The 21134-nt window shown below is 38.3% G+C and overlaps 1 protein-coding gene across 1 annotated transcript in view; it reads left to right on the top strand.

Annotated features, from left to right (window-relative positions):
• The window catches only part of LOC136145496 (protocadherin-23-like), a 36317-nt gene extending 15424 nt beyond the window's left edge, over positions 1-20893 (top strand). The window contains exons 5-9 of the mRNA XM_065903805.1: positions 6914-7044; positions 9714-10000; positions 10577-10709; positions 15690-17773; positions 19523-20893. Of these exons, the coding sequence (XP_065759877.1) occupies positions 6914-7044; positions 9714-10000; positions 10577-10709; positions 15690-17773; positions 19523-19573 (2686 nt within the window). The 3' untranslated portion in view covers positions 19574-20893. The remainder of the gene's footprint in view (positions 1-6913; positions 7045-9713; positions 10001-10576; positions 10710-15689; positions 17774-19522) is intronic.
• Positions 20894-21134: the final 241 nt, after the last annotated feature.

The raw sequence follows: 21134 nt of genomic DNA, 5'->3' as shown, positions 1-21134 counted from the left end.
TTCCTTACTCTTTCCCTTATTCCCAGAGTTTATGACTATCTTTCTTTTTACTCACCTGATTTGTTATGTCCCTGTAAATATTCCATTAGCTCTATCAGACATGCCCACTCATCCTTCTCCACTGATATGCCTCTCATATCATGTATTCTGTCAAATCTTCTGTTTTCTTGGGGACCTGAGTCCTATTGTTTCCTCTCCTCCTGATCTAGCTGGGCACTATGGCTCTCCAAGCCCACTGCAAAGCTGGACCCCGTGACTTGCAACTTTGGTTTACTGCTTTCCTATGTTAGTTGCATGACTTGAAGATCCCATGTCTTTCTCTTACTTTTATAGTAGCTTTGTAGGAAAAGGTGCCAAGGGAGTAAATTCTTTTAGTTCTTACACATCTGAAAACACCTTTATTCTACTTTTACATGTGATTTATGCAATGGATAATATAGAAGTTGAACATTTCTTTTAGATTTTTGAAGGCGTTGTTCTGTTATCTTTTAAAACTCAGTTCTGCTATTGAGAAGTCTGATGCCATTCTAATATGTTTGGTACATGATTTTTTTTTTTTTTTTTTTTTTGCACTTTCTGTGAAGATTCTCAGGTTATTTCATCTGCAGTGTTTAGACGTTTTGTGATTATGAACTTTAGTGTGGGTATTTCCTTGTGCTGAGTTCTTGATGTACTCTTTTAATGAGGATAAATGTTCTATTTTTTAGTATGATTTCACTGATAATTACCTTCCTTCTGTTTATTGTTTTGTTTTGTTTGTTTACTTTACCCTGTTTCTTTTTCTTGGATCCTATTCAGTCAAGTGTTAGGCTGCCAGGATTGATCCTTTGTCACTGATACTTTATTCTCTACTTTCCATTTATTGTTGTGTGGGGGGTTATTTTTGTTGTTTTATTTTTCTGGGAGATTTTCTTAATTATAACCTTTTAAACTTTCTTTTTTGTTGTTTTTAGTTTAAATTTTTTTGAATATTACATATTTAATAATTTTCAAAAACTCTTAATCTTTGAGCTTTTCCATAGCATCTTGTTCTTATTTATGCATTATCTTATGATAGCTCTCCTAAGACATTAGTTGGAATTATTTTTACCTAGTCTTTTGCTTTGGAGAAGGCAGTGGCACCCCACTCCAGTACTCTTGCCTGGAAAATCCCATGGACGGAGGAGCCTGGTAGGCTGCAGTCCATGGGGCCGCTAAGAGTTGGACACAACTGAGCGACTTCACTTTCACTTTTCACTTTCATGCATTGGAGAAGGAAATGGCAACCCACTCCAGTATTCTTGCCTGGAGAATCCCAGGGACAGGGGAGCCTGGTGGGCTGCCGTCTATGGGGTCACACAGAGTTGGACACGGCTGAAGCGACTTAGCAGTAGCAGCAGCAGCAGCAGTCTTTTGCTCTTTCCAGATCTCTGTGTCCCCTGGATTTATTTCTTCCACTTGTCTAGTTTATCCTCTTTTATTCATGCGAGAGACTTTCTGTGAGTAAATAACCATCCTTGGTCCTAAGTGAGGCAATATCGAAGTCAGAATCTCCTGATAGATCTCATTGACCAGCATGCTTGGCTTTCAGATGAACCAGGGAAGAACTTGACTACTTTGCAGGATGACATGTAAATAACAATATATGGAAAGGGTTTTTCCCCTTCAGGAGGGGATTTCATTTCTTCAGGGACAGTCCCTCAATATTACTGAGTATGAACATCAGACGTTGTTTTGCCTGGGAGTGAAAAGAAATGGGCAAGGTATCTGGATTTGTTCTATATATATCGAATTTACTCTTTTAAGCTATTTTTAGCTCAGTATCTCACCCTGCAGTTTGCCATGTTTTGAGCCTCTCCTTGGTTATGTGGGGGCTAATCTGTTTCTTACCCATCCTTGTCTTCCTTCAAATGCAGGATGCATTTTAATCAATGCATTCCTTTGCCACCCAATTTCCCAGGTGACACAGTAGTAAAGAACCCACCTGCCAGTACAGGAAATGCAAGAGATGTGGGTTCAACCCCTGGATCAAGAAGATCACCTAGAGTAACAAATGGCAACCCACTCCAGTATTCTTGCCTGGAAAATTTTACAGACAGAAGAGCCTGGTGGGCTACAGTCAATGGGGTCTCAAAGAGTCAGACATGACTAAGAGTGTGCATGCATGCATTAACACGCGTGCACACACACACACATCTTTAACCACTTCTCAGTCTGCTTGCATTTTTCAGAAATTTGTTGAAACTTCTCACCCATTCCACTCACTAATATCTTCACCCATTTCTTTTTAGCCTTATCAACATACACCTTATTCTAAGTTCTTTTGCCATTGTTATAGCAGAATCTCTAGAGGGATAGGATATAAAACCTGTGTATATATAACCAGAAGTTATAGCTTTTCCTTTCAGAAATGTTATGTTGTTGACTGATATTTTGTTTCTCTTGGAATTACAGAAGAAACATTTACTTCTGGGAATATATTTAATATACTGTTGAGAGCGAGTTTTTAAAAATCCTCTATCACTATCTTAGGTATTAAGGCAATCAGAAAAGAATCTGCCGGGTTGAAGTCTCATTTAACATGTAGCATGACAAAAAGCAGCTTCCCACCATTGGTAGATTAGGAGAACTATGCTCTGAACTAGAATGGGACTGTTTTTATCTGGTGAACTTCACTTATCATCTCTGCTGATATGCTAATCAGGCCAACAGTTTTGGAACATGGAGCCAGTTGGGCTGACCACAGCCAAGAGTTTTGCAAAGTCTGCCAAAGAGCCATCACAGAAAACTTGAGATCTCATAGAAGTTATGTGTAGAATTTCAGTGGATCTACCTCCATGATTCTTCATTTGTGCCAAGCCACTGAGAAACCTTTCACGTGTCCTTTTGTTTTGAAACAGAATCATATTTCTCTCTATATCAAATAATCTTGCTTTGTAACATGACATAGGCATTATATAGAACCCCAAAATTATAATACTGTGAAAATAAGAGTCCTTATGACCACAGGGGAAGAATCAACAGAGCCATAACTTTAATGTCTTTGCTGAGATTTTAGTGTGACACTGGGGAGGGGCAGGCAGCAGGGGCAGAGAACACGATAAGTTGATTATTATTTTTAGTAAACTTTTTCCACATGTACCTGACTTATGTTCATGCTAACAAAGCAAACTTTCAACAGGGAATTATTTCCAGGCTCTTAAAGTGTGAAATTTAAGTAGTTGTTCCAATGATGGCCCAACTTCAGTAGTATAGAAGGCAGCCTGTATACTTTGTGAACCATAGATAAGCAGTGATTATTTCCTACTAAGTGGAATTTAAACCAACGAAAAGTTGATGCTTTTTGCAGTTCAGTTCAGTCATTCAGTTGTGTCTGACTCTTTGCGAACCCATGAATTGCAACAGCCAGGCCTTCCTGTCTGTCACCAACTCCCGGAGTCTACCCAGACCCATGTCCATTGAGTCGGTGATGCCATCCAACCATCTCATCCTCTGTCGTCCCCTTCTCCTCCTGCCCTCAATCTTTCCCAGCATGGGGTCTTTTCCAATGAGTCAACTCTTTGCATGAGTTGGCCAAAGTATTGGAGGCAGCTTCAGCATCAGTCCTTCCAATGAACACCCAGGACTGATCTCCTCTAGGATGGACTGGTTGGATCTCCTTGCAGTCCAAGGGACTCAAGAGTCTTCTGCAACACCACAGTTCAAAAGCATCAATTCTTTAGCACTCAGCTTTCTTTATAGTCAAACTCTCACATCCATACATGACCACTGGAAAAACTATAGCCTTGTTTAAGATGGAGCTTTGTTGACAAAGTAATGTCTCTGCTTTTTAATATGCTGTCTAGGTTGGTCATAACTTTCCTTCCAAGGAGTAAGCATCTTTTAATTTCATGACTGCAGTCACCATCTGCAGTGATTTTGGAGTCCCAAAAAATAGTCAGCCACTGTTTTCACTGTTTCCCCATCTATTTGCCATGAAGTGATGGGACTGGATGCCCTGAGCTTAGTTTTCTGAATGTTGAGTTTTAAACCAACATTTTCACTCTCCTCTTTCACTTTCATCAAGAGGCTCTTTAGTTCTTCTTCACTTTCTGCCATAAGGGTAGTGTCATCTGCATATCTGAGGTTATTGATATTTCTCCCGGCAATCTTGATTCTAGCTTGTGCTTCCTCCAGCCCAATGTTTCTCATGATGTACTCTACATATAAGTTAAATAAGCAGGGTGACAATATACAGCCTTGACATACTCCTTTTCCTATTTGGAACCAGTCTGTTGTTCCATGTCCAGTTCTAACTGTTGCTTCTTGACCTGCATATAGGTTTCTCAAGAGGCAGGTCAGGTGGTCTGGTATGCCCATCTCTTTCAGAATTTTCCACAGCTTATTGTGATCCACACACTCAAAGTCTTTGGCATAGTCAATAAAGTGGAAATAGATGTTTTTCTAGAACTCTCTTGCCTTTTCGATGATCCAGCGGATGTTGACAATTTGATCTCTGGTTCCTCTGTTTTTTCTAAAACCAGCTTAAACATCTGGAAGTTCATGGTGTACATATTGCTGAAGCCTGACTTGGAGAATTTTGAGCATTACTTTACTAGTGTGTGAATGAGTGCAATTGTGTGGTAGTTTTAGCATTCTTTGGCATTGCCTTTTTTGGGGGGATTGGAATGAAAACTGACCATTTCCAGTCCTGTGGCCACTGCTGAGTTTTCCAAATTTGCTGGCATATTGAGTGCAGCACTTTCACAGCATCATCTTTTAGGATTTGAAATAGCTCAACTGGAATCCATCACCTCCACTAGCTTTGTTTGCAGTGATGCTTCCTAAGGCTCACTTGACTTCATATTCCAGAATGTCTGGCTCTAGGTGAGTGCCAGACATCGTGATTATCTGGGTCATGGAGATCTTTTTTGTACAGTTCTTCTGTATATTCTTGCCACCTCTTCTTAATCTCTTCTGCTTCTGTTAGGTCCCTACCATTTCTGTCCTTTATTGAGCCCATCTTTGCATGGAATATTCCTTTGCTATCTCTAATCTTTTTTACATGATTTTAAAAAGTTAAGTTTGGAAGAAAAAGAACACTTATCAGATAAGCTAAGAATGGGAAAGAAAGTAGAAGTGTGTTACCTTCTAAGACTCATTTTCTCAAAAGATAGTATCACCCGCTGGCTAAGACTAATTCCACTTCTGAAAGGAAGATCATCTTCCAGTTGACAACTTACTTTATTACTCAGATACTCTCCTGTAACTCATAGTGTTTAGAATGCAGTGGAAAGCTAATGATTATACCTTAGAGTGTGATATATACACAGGAAGAGAGACATATAGAAAAATATCAGACAGTGGAGCACAAGCTTTCCAGTCAACTAAGACCTATACTTAAATCCTGGCTCTGTCATCTGATATATTTATAATCTTGAGCAATTCTTGAGAAACCAACATCAACATATATTAAGGAAACCCAAATAAGGCAAAACATCTCTCCTCAAGGAATTTATAGGAGAGGTAGACAAATAAGTCATTAAGAAGAAAGAATGATGGTTGCTATGGTGGAGGAATGTGCAGGGTGCTATGGGGCAGAGAAAGGGGCACCCAAATCAGATGAGATGCCAGGGAAAGTTTACAGAGATGTTAGCTTTTAAAGACCAAAAGGGTGTAGACATAGGAATTCCAGGCAGAAGCTATGTCACAGAAGGTTATGTGTACATGCTCAAGATTTATATTACCTCTTGTAGACATGGAGAGCCAAGGAAAGGTTTTAGTTAGATGATTCAGGGTTTCAAACCAGAATTTTTGATAAAGCAATTGAGGAGTTGCAGAGCGGAGGATGAAGAGAATTGCAGTAGGAAGATTGGTGAGTAGCAGGCACTCCAGTTGAGAAAAGATACAGTGAATACACAGCATGCCAGCTAAAGATGATAAGGTGATGAGGTTAGAGCAAATACCTTGTCCTACTTCGCCTGAGACTGTCATGCATGTGCTGTTACTTTTCTCTACTGTTTCTATTTCTTTTCTTTTAATGACTGCATATTGAAAATAAGTCAAATAATCCTCTATTAAATATTGAAACTGTTGTGTGTGAAAGAAAAAGAAACTGAAAGTACCTTGCCCCAGGAAACCTTTCAGTTCCTGTGAAACCAGTCGGTTGGTCAGTTTACCTGAGGCTCTGCAGGTGGGAGTGAAATGGATGGGTACACTGATCCAAATCATATTCAGGTGGTAACATCTATAAGACTCATAACTAGTTAGATATTGTCAGGGTGGTGACAGAAAGGGAGAAGTTGAAGACACTAATAAGGTTTCTGAGTCAGTTACTGGAGAAGTGAGTTCTACCGTCATCCAAGAGAGATTGAATCACTGCGTGTAGCTTCTTTCAGATCAGGGCTTTTGCCTCTGCTTCACAGTCCTAGTCAGTAAGGCATCTTTTGCGTGTGTGTTATAAATGGCAACACCCTCTATTAATTCTTCAGTTTTGATTGATTTGCAATTTAGATCTGAAAAAAAATACAAAACAAACTTGTAGTAACTCTATCTTTTGTTGATGCAGTAAAATGGAAATATGTATCAATAGTAATATTCAGGCCATGTGTGGCAGAGTGGAGGCAGTCTGCTTACCTAAGAACAGGTATTGGTGTTTGTACTTTTTAAGTTGTTCTTAGTAGGAAAGGACTGAAATTTATAGTCTGTCTCCCAGAGAGAGTCCATTTAGTTCAAATAACCAAGATTGATTTGATTCTTTAAATGTGTCAAAAAATGCACTTCAGACTACCATTCTTATGAAATAAACTTTAAATGATGCATTTTAGAAAAGTCAGGGGAGAAATAAAAAAGCTAGTCAGTTCATTTTAAAATTTTCAAGTGGATATTTGATATTTATGTTGTTTTCTTTTTCTCTGGATGATGGATAACATTCCTTGTTTCTTTTCCAAACCAGTTTGATTGTACAAGCAACAGATAAAGGCATGCCCAGGCTTTCTGATACAACTGTGATCAAGATACAGGTGACTGACATAAATGACAATGCCCCAACTTTTCTCCCCTCTGAAGCAGTGGAAATTGCAGAAAGTAAGTGTGGTGATTTGAAATAATGGTTTTGATTAACTTGTATATCATCTACTATTTTTTCAGCTGGATGCTGTGTTAAATATGCATACTATTCCTCAACAACCACACAACTATAAATTGTGTTTATCTTCATTTTACAGAATGGAAAATGGAGAGTCAAAAATTAAATATAAAATGTCAAAGATGTTAAAAGTTAAAGTTGGGGTTTGCATTCAAGCCAGCAGGAAGCTGATTTCCTAAGGTCAAACCACTACTCCACACAGCTTCTTTTGTATACAGACAGTTCTTAAAAGTGAAATCTGCTCAATGAAGAAGCATCTTTTGTTGACTATGATCGTTACCCTAAAGCTCCCCTGAGAGAATGTGATGTTATTAGACTGATAACTTTGTCAGTCTTTGTGTTACCAAACTCAGGTTCAGCCGCTCGCCACTTGAAAGCCAATATTCGAGAGGCAAGTGTTGGGAAGGAAAGGTTGCTTTATTCAGAAGGCCAGTAACTGGGGAAGAAGGCATATTTGTGTACAAAGGTCAATTCCCCAGTGCTAATAAGGGGCAACAGCTTTTAACAGGGAGCTTCACGGGTGTATGGTTAGAGTAAGGGGGCTCCATGCAGAACGGCACAGTCACCTCTGAGCATCAGCTTGAAATTGCCCGTGTGATAATCCGACCATTGTCTTGATTGTTGTAAGCCCAGTGAATCTTCAGTTCTGGGACTGGTTGGTTCTCATTTCTCTGAGGCCGGTTCTCAGAGTTGTGGTAGCTTATGTTTTGGCTACAGTCTGATCATCACGTAACTTCGTCCACCTGGTGGAGTCTCATTAGCTACAAGACGGCTCATAGAATATGGCTCAGAATGTTATCCATAGCCCTCGAGGAAGAACTAAAGGTCCTTGACTTTGCTCAAGGACTGAGCTGTTATTATTTTGTCCTATTTGACTGTTTTTCCTTTGTTTCTGTTTCCTCACTTTTCAGATTAAATTTATGTTATTATTATTTGTTATGGGGGCATACTGGGTGGCTTGCAGAATCTGAGTTCTTTGGCTCAGAATTTAGCCCAGGCCAAAACCAAGGAGTCCAAACCCATGGACTGCCAGAGAATTCCCTAAATTTATTCTTTGACTAAAGTTTTTCGACAGAAAAAAGACAAGGAAGGGCCATGGAGGAGGGTTTGTCCCAGGAAGGCCCCATAGAGCCCTGCTCATTTTTATTTGCAATATACTGCTGCTGCAATATACTAATGACAAGTAATTAGTGAAGGGAGTTGGATGATTTTTGCAGAGTCATCATTTCCCTCTACTATAAACTGAAGTTTAACATCTGCAGAAAACTTTTATCACATTAATGGTAGAGGTTGAGAATACAAAGTTTTACATGATATGCTGATTAATCCTAATTGTTTGGGTCTCTGGGCTACATGATGACTCCATAGTCTGTGATCTCAAAGTTGTCTGTCAGTAATAGCTGTACTGGTAAAACCCAACCCAACTTTTTGTAGTTGAAATTGCAGAAATTGCCCATCACTCTCCTCTCTGTTTTCACTCTTAATATCCAACTTATTCCTAAAATGTGCCTAACATTTTGTTATGTTCACTTTCCAAACAAATTACAAACACAGTGCTCAAAGAGGGCTATATTCCAGCAATTTTTATATATAAGAATACCTATATATAATTTAAAATATTATACTAATAAAAAATTATCTAGTTTTACCTCTCACCTATTTGATGTGTTTTCATCTGCTTTTACTGAAAGTGCTATTCTAAAGCACATGCATTGGAATAAAATTGCAGTAATGTGCTCAGAATAAATATATCACAAAAATAGACTGTATATATCAAAACTTACCAGAAGGAGTCAAGTGTAATTGGTGCATGTCAAGGTTGTTCAGATTTGAAATATGAAAATTATTAGTCTCATACATAATGGGATTATTCTAAATGCCCTGGACTCTTCTTTCTACCTGTACCATACCTGTGAAGTCCAAATCAAAGTCCCTGTCATGGCAGTTTAAAGAGCACATATGTCATGTGAAACATTTACCATGTCATCTATTCATGATTTTTTTTGTGTACTATTAGAGATCTTTTGTGATCAACAGTATGAGGTATACTTTCTATAGTCTTGATAATTTTCAGAGTCAAGTTTTAAGAGAAGGAAGCAGTGTGTGCCTCTCAAAAGAAATAATTTTACAAAAATGAATATGAGGAACTAAGTATCTAACTTCAGTATCCAAACATTTTCATTTAAATCTTGCTTGCTTTTCAGAATTTTATGTTTTGTATTAATGTTATGAATAATAACCTTCTTCCCACCCACATCCCCCATGAATATATGAATTTTATATAGAAATTATATAGTGCAAATAAGTGACTTACAATGTTTCTTGGTGCTGGGATTGTGTGATAAACATATGATAAAAAGTGAAATATAAAAATTGAAAATAGTCTACCTCTTCAATTCCCTACTCAGTGGTAAATTTTCACTTTTATTGGCTCATAAATTCTTCAGAGTTTTTATTCAGTTTGTAATGAGCCTTGTATGAGAAATCATGCCAAGAAAGAGAAAATCATCTTGGACATAAAATAAAAATGCTTGGATTGAACTATTAAAGAAAAATATTTCAAAGGATGACTTTTAATGGAGACTGACAGTGGTCATGACTATTTCAGATTCTTTGCCTGGCACGATTGTGACTCGGATATCAGTTCATGATGTGGATTTGAATCCAGCTTTCACCTTCAGTTTTGTCAAAGAGAGTAATTCTGGAACCAAATTTGCTATTGATCGGAACACTGGGGTAGTGGTGCTGGTTGAAACACTGGATTTTGAAGAAGCTACTAAATATGAGCTACAGGTCCAAATTTCAGATGTGGTGCACCAAACAGAGGGGACACTCACTGTCCATGTGCTAGACATCAATGATAACCCACCAGCATTCTCTCAAGATTCTTACCAGGTAAATAGCATAAAGAAATGCTAAAACCGTAACCAAACTTGATAGAATAGGGAATAATATAAACTTACCATAGTCAACAAAGTAATTTAGACAGACAGATAGTATTCACTGTTTTTACTGCCTAAGTTGATGCTGAGAGTTTTATATTTAGCATCATGGAGAACAGAAGTACATATGGAACTGAATCTCTCATTCAATTCAATTTCTTAAGTATGTAAGTAACAAAGGCTCATAGTTACACAATGTACAGTGTAATGAGACATTAGTGAATACATTAGTGAATGCATTAGCTATCCTCCACTACACAGAAATAATTTAGAAGGAAATATTTTCATAACAAAAATCAACACTGCATGAAACATTTTTAAAAAAATTTTAATTTTGTTTTTCTGAATTCTGGAACTACTAACACAATCTTCTTAATATGTCCACTCTATAAATTAATAATACCTAATAAAGTGAGGTTCTCTGTTACTTCCATAAACAAAATAAATAAAAGAGTCAGGTCCTGGCCCTGTTCATGAAAATAGCTGCATTCTTTAAACACAGGGCCTGTCTCCCTTTTCTCGCCCTCAGGTCACCATTTCCGAACTGGTGCCTGTGGGGCACCCGTTGCTGACTGTTGTGGCCACAGATGTGGAAAGCAGTGAGAACATCACGTACAGGATCCTTTCCTCTTCTAAGATGTTTTCAGTTGATCCTACCAATGGTGAGTTATTTGTAGTGGCTTTAGCATTCATAGGTTTGGGTTACAGAGAGGAAACCTGAAATAATCCTTTCCAAATATGCCTAAAATAGCCCCCAGGCCCTGCTGCTGGGATCATAGACACCACCTTCTTACTTCTCTTCATGTCAGAAGCTATGATAGCAAATTCTGGTGCTACTTCTCTTCTCCAACATCTCAGTGGTTGGAAAGAAAAAGGAATTGATTAAATGCTGGCAAATGCACAGAAATTCAGAGACCTCAGTATAGTAAACGCCAGTTCATTCAGCCAGGTGATTACAGTTGGGGTCATTAACCAGGCCTCCACAAGAATCAAAGTAAAATGGAAGGGATTCATTTAGAACTGAAGACTGCATGTTACCAGAACTTGGAAGCTTTTTTCCCAAGCCAAGAATAAGAAGTTTGGTAATAGTATCATATATTCAACAAGGAACACAAAAAACTGAAACAGGAAAGTTTTTTGAGCACCTCTATTAAGTGGAGTGGCCTTCCCTGGTGGCTCGGATGGTAAAGAATCTGCCTGAAATGCAGGACACCACCTTCAGTCCATGAGGCAGGGAGAGCCCCTGGAGAAGGGAATGGCAACTCACTCCAGAATCCTTGCCTGGAGAAGTCCATGGACAGGGTAGCCTGGTAGGCTACAGTCCATAGTGTTGCAAAAAGTCAGACATGACTGAGAGATGTTTACCCATTAAGTAGAATGTTCTGTGGTTTTGATGCTGTTCTGATTTCTTTGATGCCTCCCAAGGCTCTTTGTTTGGTTATTAGAGATCAAGACATTTATGGTTGTGAAATGCATTCAGGCAAGTGATTACAAAAAAGTTAACCATTGTATAGAGAAAATATAACAACAAGTAGAGTTCCTTGGACAGCAAGAAGATCAAACCAGTCAATCCTAAAGGAAATCTACCCTGAATATTCATTGGAAGGACTGATACTGAAGCTGAAGCTCCAATATGTTGGCCACCTGATGTGAAGAGCTGACTCATTAGACAAGACTCTGATGCTGGGAAAGATTGAAGGCAGGAGGAGAAGGGGACGACAGAAGATGAGATGGTTGGATGGCATCACAGACTCAATAGACATGAATTTGAGCAAATTCTAGGAGATAGTGAAGGACAGCGAAGCCTGGACTGCTGCAATCCATGAGATCACAAAGAGTCAGACATGACTTAGCAACTGAACAACAGACATTAAAAGCCAAGCTTAATAAAGATGAGTAATTAGTAAAACGCTGTCCATAGCAGAGCATGGTTCAGAAAAATAACAGGGCCTGGGACATGGACATCACCAGATGGTCAACACTGAAATCAGATTGATTATATTCTTTGCAGTCAAAGACGGAGAAGCTCTATACAGTCAGCAAAAAAAAAAAAAAAAAAAAAAAAAAAAAAATCTGGAGGTGACTCTGTCTCAGATCACAAACTCCTTATTGCAAAATTCAGAATTAAATTGAAGAAAGTACGAAAAACAACTAGACCGTTCAGATATGACCTAAATCAAATCCCTTATGATTACACAGTGAAAGTGACAAATAGATTCAAGGTATTATATTTGATAGATAGAGTGCCTGAAGAACTATGGATGGAGGTTTATATAACTGTACAGGAGGTGGTGATCAAAACCATCCCCAAGGAGAAGAAAGGCAGAAAGGATAAATGACTGTCTGAGGAGACCTTAAAATCAGCTGAGAAAAGAAGAGAAGTGAAAGGCAAAGGAGAAAAGAAAAGATATATCTTTCTGAATGCAGAGTTCCAAAGAATAGAAAGGAGAAATAAGAAAGCCTTCCTAAGTGATCAATGCAAAAAAAATAGAGACAAACAATAAAATGGAAAGACTAGAGATCTATTCAAGAAAATTAGAGACACCAAGGGAACATTCCATGAAAAGATGAGCACGATAAAGGACATAAATGGTATGGCCTTACAGAAGCAGAAGATATTAAAAAGAGGTGCAAGAATAAACAGAAAAACTATAAAAAAAGAAATCTTCATGACCCAGATAACCATGATGGTGTGATCACTCACTAGAGCCAGACATCCTGGAGTGTGAAGTCAAATGGGCCTTAGGAAGCATCCCTATAAACAGAGCTGGTGGAGGTGATGGAATTCCAGCTGAGCTCTTTCAAATCCTAAAAGATGTTGCTGTAAAATTACTGCACTCAATATGCTGGCAAATTTGGAAAACTCAGCAGTGACCACAGGACTGGAAAAGGTCAGTTTTCATTCCAATCCCAAAGAAAGGCAATGCCAAAGAATGCTCAAACTACCACACAATTGCACTCATCTCACACACCAGCAAAGTAATGCTGAAATTTCTCCAAGCTAGGCCTCAACTGTATGTGAACTGAGAACTTCCAGATGTTCAAGCTGGATTAAGAAAAGGCAGAGGAACCAGACATCAAATTGCCAACATCTGCTGGATCATAGAAAAATATTTACTTTGCTTCATTGACTATGCTAAAGCCTTTGACTGTGTGGATCACAACAAACTGTGGAAAATTCTTCAAGAGGTGGGAATAGCAGACCACCTTACCTGCCTCTTGAAAACTCTGTATGCAGGTCAGGAAGCAACAATTAGAACTAGACATGGAACAACAGACTGGTTCCAAAGAGGGAATGGTCTGCCTCAAGGCTGTATACTGTCACCCTGCTTATTTAACTTATATGCAGAGTACATCATGAGAAATGCTGAGGTAGATGAAGCACAAGCTGGAATCAAGATTGCCAGGAGAAATATCAATAACCTCAGATATGCAGATGACACCACCCTTATGGCAGAAAGTGAAGAAGAACTAAAGAGCCTCTTGATGACTGAAAGAGGAGAGAGAAAAAGTTGGCTTAAAACTCAACATTCAGAAAACTAAGCTCAGGGCATCCAGTCCCATCACTTCATGGCAAATAGATGGGGAAACAGTGGAAATAGTGAGAGACTATTTTTTGGACTCCAAAATCACTGCAGATGGTGACTGCGGCCATGAAATTAAAAGACGCTTGCTCCTTTGAAGAAAAGCTATGACAAAGCTATGCAGCAATTTAAAAAGTACGGACATTACTTTGATGACAAAGGTCCGTCTAGTCAAAGCTATGGTTTTTCCAGTAGTCATGTTTGGATGTGAGAGTTTGACTATAAAGAAAGCTGAGTGCTGAAGAATTGATGCTTTTGAACTGTGGTATTGGAGAATACCCTTGAGAGGCCCTTGCACAGCAAGGAGATCAAATCTATCCATCCTAAAGGAAATCAGTCCTGAATATTCATTGGAAGGACTGATGCTAAAGCTGAAGCTCCAATACTTTGGCCACCTGATGCGAAGAACTGTCTCATTGGAAAAGACCCCATGCTGGGAAGGATTGAAGGCAGGAGGAGAAGGGGACGGCAGGGGATCAGATGGTTGGATGGCATCACCAACTCAATGGACTTGAGTTTAAGCACGCTCTGGTAGTTAGTGATGGACAGGAAACCTGGCATGCTGCAGTCCATGAGGTCACAAAGAGTCAGACACGATTGAGTAACTGAACTGAACTGAATTGGAACACGTTATGCTGTGCATTCCCCATCTGTACCCACCACTGCATCTTTTCACAAGGGAGAGCTGACTTAGAAGTTAACTTCTGAAAGATGGATGTTAACTAGGTTTACTGCTCTGATCATTTTGCAGTTACATGAATATTGAATCCTTATGTTGTATACACTGAAAACTAATACAATTTTATATGTCAATTATCTTCTCAATTTTAAAAAGCTAACCTCAGGATTACCTGAAGGGAGAATTTGGTCACAAAACATTAGCACGAGACCCTCAGAATGTTGTAATTGGAAGAAGTAGCTAATGTAGCCCCATGGCTGGTGGATGACTGGCTACCGTGTAGGTTTATGTCAGGAATGTGACTTTTCTGTCCCTCTGTCTGAGCGTGTCTCACTCTCTTGACTGCAGCAAATCACAATCCTGGCAGCACTTTTCCTTGTGTTTGTATTATCAACAAACTTTACAGTAAGACATTGATTAGAATGTTTTTAAAATCTTGACTATTACCTTGTCAGCTGAGTTCACAGTGGGACTCTAAGTGAAATGTGGCATTTAAAAGATACTGTTTTGTTTTCTTTTTTCATGACTGTACTAAAAGCACATTTACCTTAGAAAAACATTTTTACATACATACTTATTTATATATATATTTAGAATAGTAAAAATGTATTACATAGATTTTAAAATGTGTATTTAAAAATGATAAATTATATTACATATATTTCATCAATGGTGGGAAGATCCACTTGCTGAATAAACCCATAGCTTTAGGAAAGACAGCTCTAGAATTAAGCGATGGTTGTTAAGTCTGCACTATTATATTTACTACTTTCATTTGACTCAAATGAATACCATCTGGCATTTCCAGAATAAATGTCTTTATGCCAGAATGTCTCTATACATGTTTCTATTGATGGTAGAATGGGTTATACATTATTCAAATAAGAATGTGTTTGTATTCAGCTGCTTCAGTCATCTGTCTCTTTGCAACCCCATGGACTGTAACCCACCAGACTCCTCTGTCCCTGGGATTCTCCAGGCAAGCATACTGGGGTGGGTTGCCATTTCCTCCTCAAGAGGATATTCCCAACCCAGGGATCTAACACATCTCCTGCATTTCATGCATTGCAGGTGGATTCTTTACCAGATAAGCCACCTGGGAAGCCACCTTTCCTTAAAAAATAGTAATGGGACATTTTACCATACAAAAATTAATTTTTAAGCAGCACACATATTTAATTGAGTGAACTCCATGAATATTTCTGAATCTTAAGTGTTACAGAAGTAGAAATAATTTAAGCTTTCTATTTAGGGTTACCCTTGGTTATAACTTAAATGACACATCTAACAGATAATTTTACATATTAGTAAATATTTGCTGACTAAGAGGATCATACAAATTTTATTTCACAACATTGTAAGGCTGTGTTGTTTTTCAGGCACAATATTTACTATCAATCCTGTCTTCCTTATGGAGAGAAAATCAACAATTCGATTTCTTGTTGAAGCCAGTGATGGTGGATTTCCTGACCTGAAGGCTGTTACCTTAGTGGAGACAGAAATACAAGATATGAACAATTATGCCCCTGAGTTTGCAATAGAATATTATAATCTTAGCTTAAGTGAAGACACTCCAGTTGGAAGCACACTTCTCACCTTCTCAACCATTGACCATGACTGGACCCGTGAAAACACGCATGTTGAATATTCTATCATCAGTGGTAATTCACAGAACAATTTCCATGTGGAAACTAGTTTTATTCATTCAGAATATTCTTATAAGCAAGTTGGTTATCTAGTGTTGCTTCACCATCTGGACAGAGAAGAAACTGCCAGTCATGAGCTTGTCCTTCTGGCATTTGACCATGGTTGCCCTCCACTGAGTTCCTCAACCACTGTATCAATAGAAGTCCTTGATGTGGATGATAACCCACCTGCATTCAGCAGTCTGGAATATTATGCTCACATCAAGGAAAGTACCCCTCCAGGAAGTCCCATCATTGTGGTCTCAGCAAGTGACCGTGATGTGGGCTCACATGCAGAAGTCAGCTACTACTTAACCTCTGGAAATGAGAAGGGGCATTTCTGCTTAGAAGAAAAAACTGGAGTTCTTTCTTTGATTAAACCACTAGATTATGAAGAAACGATAAAATTCACTTTAACTGTCCAAGCTTCAGATGAGGAAAAGAAGCATTTTTCTTTTGCAATTGTGTTTGTCAATGTCCTGGATGATAATGACCATGTACCTCAGTTTATGTTCCCAAACTTAAAGTGTGCTGTTCCTGAAAATCTACCTGTTTTCTCCACCATATGTTCTGTAAACGCTTTGGATTTTGATGCAGGCCCTTATGGAGACTTGACCTATTCCATTGTATCACCCTGTCCTCTCCCTCATGAAATGCCACGTGAGCATAACTTCTTCCTCATTGACCCTTTAACAGGGGATATTAGTGCTCAGCAAGTCCTTGACTATGAAACTGACAACAGATACTGCCTCATAGTTCAGGCCAAAGACAAGGGTGACTCAACAGCCTCCTTAATGGTTTGGGTGGATGTTGAAGGGATAGATGAGTTTGAACCCATTTTCACTCAGGATCAATATTTTTTCAACCTCCCAGAAAAGAATCATGTAAGACATTTGATTGGCAGAGTAGAAGCATCAGATGCAGATGCTGGTGTTGATGGAGTCATCCTTTACTCCCTTGAAACTCCATCTCCTTTCTTTTCAGTAAATAAAACTAATGGAGATATTTATTTGAATAGAGCACTTCCCCTAATAGTAAGTCAAGTCGGCAAAGAAGATAGTATCGAAATGAAGATAATTGCTCATAGCCCCAAACTGGACTCCAAGTTTACATCTTGTACTGTTTTTGTGAATGTGTCTTTTTCCTCAGAAGGGAAACATTCCACAGGATTAGCTAGCAGCTTTTTGATCAATCTCACCATCTCCTTTCTAGTGTTTCTGTTGCTTGTCTTCATTCTAATTGTACTGATTTTAAAACATAAACAAAAAGATACAATAAATAATTATGAAGAAAAGAAAACATCATCATCCTTAGATATCAATTTGAGACTGACTAGGGATGCCAGTTCACTGAAACCCTTCCAGAAAACTAATGAGAGCAGTGATAAGGCGGTGCCTGTAGACTCCACGCCTGAATGGTTGAGTTTAATAAGAGTCATGGAGAAGGACATTGCACATCTGTACAGGCACTCAAACTCCAGTGATCACTGTTCTGTGGAAGGAGAAACTGCAGAAGACAAGGAAATCCAGAGGATAAATGAACACCCTTACAGAAAGGATGCTGACTCAACTTTGAGTGATCAGGAGTCCAGGGTGCCAGACTCTGGGATCCCAAGGGACTCAGACCAGCTCTCCTGTTTGTCCGGGGGAACTGATGTGATGGTCACTGCTGAAACAGAAAAAACCAGCCATGTGTTTGAGGAAGGAGCTCAAGGAGAGGGCTGTGGCATGACCTATATCCAAAATAATGTCTTACCCCAGCCACTGAAGAAGAGAGAGGTAAAAGTGGGCATCCAGGCTGATGTCAGAAAAGAAACTATCTTTATTTCAAGTGATCGGGAAGCAGGATGTGCAGCTCTCTCAACCGAGAAAGACTCTGATCATGATGTCATGATGAGATATCCCTGGGATTATCTCCTCAGTTGGGAACCCAAGTTCCAACCTCTTGCCTCAGTATTTAATGATATTGCAAAACTAAAGGATGACCATTTACATATGCCTGGCATTCTAAAAGAGAAGAAATCTTTTGTTTTTCCACCCCCTTTGATAACAGCAGTAGCCCAACCTGGGATTAAAGCAGTTCCACCAAGAATGCCAGCCATAACCTTGAGGCAGGTTCTTTGGAAATACCCACACTCCCCCATTCACTATCATCACAGTTCTCTGCCAGAAGACACAACTCCCCGTTTTTCCCCATCCCTTTCCCTGCTGACCACACAGACCCCTGCCATGACTCCACTGCTGTCAGATGGAGAATTATTTGGGACACATTTGAGTGGTTCTTGCCTTGAACCTAAAGCAGCAGATGGAGTTCAAATATAAAACAATGGTGATATCGAGCACCTGCTCCCCATTGGTCATGAATGACTGGACAAAACATTCCAAAGCAAGCTCCCTGAGACTGGGTTCATTCATCTACAAGTGAGGGGTATAATTTAGTCTGGGTTTTTAGAACCCTCTCATTTAAGTTTATCAAATTTATTTCAGTCTTAATGATAAGTTACTCTGTCTTTTAACCTCTACTTTTTGCTGTCAGGATTCAGGTTTGTATATATTAAGTAGCATACATTCTACCATACCTGGTCTTCTGTAGGCTAGATTTCCAAAGGTCACAGTGAACTTGACTGACTGCCAAAATGTTTATATGAAAAAGAATGGAAATATAATATACTGCATTCTGGTCACATTACTGCTGGTTATACTGCTATTTATAAAACAAAATAGTAAAGACTGAATAAAGAATGGGTGTAGGACAGAAAGTAACAGAGAGGGGAAATTTGGAAGGATAAACAAGTTATAATGTGAAGCAATTGGCTGCAGATCTGATATAGTTGAAAATGCGTTTCTCCACTTCCTCCATAAAGCACATTTGTGGAGTTTAGCCATAATTTGAATTTAGTAGGGTGTCTTTTGGAAATCTAATGAGAACTTAAGAGTGAAATTTATCATAACTCTGTGTCAAATAAAACAAATTTATTCTTGATTAAATGAACCAGAAATACATGTTTCAAATGAAGAGCTAGTACTGATAAAGCAATAACTATGTGGTTGTCTGCCACCAAAAATGTGTTTCCTTGGCCTTCTTTAAAAATAAAATGATCTTATAACGTGGTACAGATACAGACATTAAGCTTTGAAGATTAACTTGAGTATATTTCTTCATGTTATTTTCTTCTACAAACAGTAACTTTACATGAGAGATAATTTATCCACTCAGTGTCAGTTTAAAAGGTTTTACACAGGTAAAATTATATTATTTGCTGATAATAAACTTCATATAGTAATTTAGCAACATATTTTAATGATTTTTATATAAATATTCTTATTATAAAAACAAATAATAGATGTCAGAAGTCTTCCTTCCATTTGTTCATACTTATATTTAGTTTTAGCTGTCATTAAATAGAGCAGCTTATCAACATGGTTAAAATAATTTTGTTTTGTACAGCTACTGGTTCAGAAATATAGTGGTGTTGTTTGGTGCTCATATATGTACATACTGTTATCTCTTTCTGTCTGATGAACCAGAGAATTCATCGGAGATTCTTATCTCTTCCAAGAAAGCAGAGCACGTCCTGATGAGAGTTGTCCAGAAGTCATCCATGGTAGGTAACATGGCCAGACTTTGGAAGAAGAGTTTAGGAGTCTAACATCGAGTCTAGAGAGCATCTGGTGTGGTTTTCTTAGCAGTTACTATGGGATTCAGCTAGAGAAACATTTCCTTTATGTTTTCTTTCAATAGGCCTCGTCTGTAAAGTTATGTGAGATAACTAATGTGTCTTTACTGAGAAACACTGTAAGATGACATGTTTGATATCTAGTTTTGTAGAAAAATAATTCTGAGGCTTCCTATGCTGATTTTATCAGTTATATACTAGAAGTTGTATGAAACACAAAAGTTTTTTAAGAGGACTGGAATCCTAGGGAAACTGATTTAGGTATGGAACAATTAAATAGTAAAAGATGAATGCCTGTCTCTCTTTTTCTCCATGGCATCTGGGGAAGAAGATTTCATAGTTTTTCATAAAGATAATAAGTTATTTCAGCATTCCAGTGTTTATTCTCTCTTTGATTTTCTTCAAAAGATTTCTTTGAGCATATGAAGAAATACTATACTGAATTCCTCTTCTAACTGTTAGGTAGTTGGAATAGGAAACTGGAGTCCAGAATGGCGGTGGCTAAAAGACAAGGAAGGGAAAAGCCCACCAAAATAGAACAAATGAAGGTCCAAGGACCAGAGTGAGGACCTCAGGTAGAACAAACAGCACTCCTGGATAGCTCAATTTACATAGGGCAGGCCCAGGGGGAGGAAAAAACATATAAAAACATGCCCTCACACCTCAAGGATGGATTTGCCCTCTATTTTCTAAATAAAATAGAGCTGTAACATGGAGCTGTAACACTGATTTGTCTAAGAGCTATAACACAGTCTGTCCAGGACCCGAGAGCTGTGAATAGCCGAGGACTTTAATGCCTGTCACTCCAAATCTTTGTTGTGACGAGACAGGACTGAGAAGCACACACTCACCTGACATAACTATATGTGGAAGTTTTGTTTGGCAACAGAATTATTTCTCATAACAAAAAACATTGTGTTGTTTTTAATTAAACAGGTTCTTCATTACTTACACTTAAAAAGTTATCTATCTAACTCTTCCATAAGTTATTTGCCTGTGATTTTATTACTCATTCTGGACATGATTTTGCATTTTTCCTAAACATTTAATAAAAACAGAAGACATGAAATATTTAGTGCTATTCCTTACCAACGTCTAGTGGATTTTTAATTGATGACTTTATTAATACAATATCCATGCTGCACCACCTCCAAATGACCGTTACAGTAGAGTTGAGAGTAAAAATGTGAACATGCTGGTTAAGTGTTTGTAATAAATCATATGTCAGCCCTTTCAACTGAAATGCTTTTTTCCTAAGTAAACAATATAATTTGTACAGTTTTCCTTCAAGTTTAATATTAACTTGCCTCATATGTTCTGTGTTACTTTGCTGATCTACACACCAGCTTTCGCACTCTGGAGGGGGTACAGAACTTGTTAGTGGAAAATCATATTAAGCTCCAAATTCATAAGCTATAAAATAAAAGACAGTTGTCTCTTGTGGAATTTTGGCTGACTGAAAT

Source organism: Muntiacus reevesi, chromosome 13, assembly GCF_963930625.1.
Source record: "Muntiacus reevesi chromosome 13, mMunRee1.1, whole genome shotgun sequence".
Lineage (NCBI taxonomy): Eukaryota > Metazoa > Chordata > Mammalia > Artiodactyla > Cervidae > Muntiacus > Muntiacus reevesi.
This window is presented reverse-complemented; position numbering and strand designations above follow the sequence as displayed.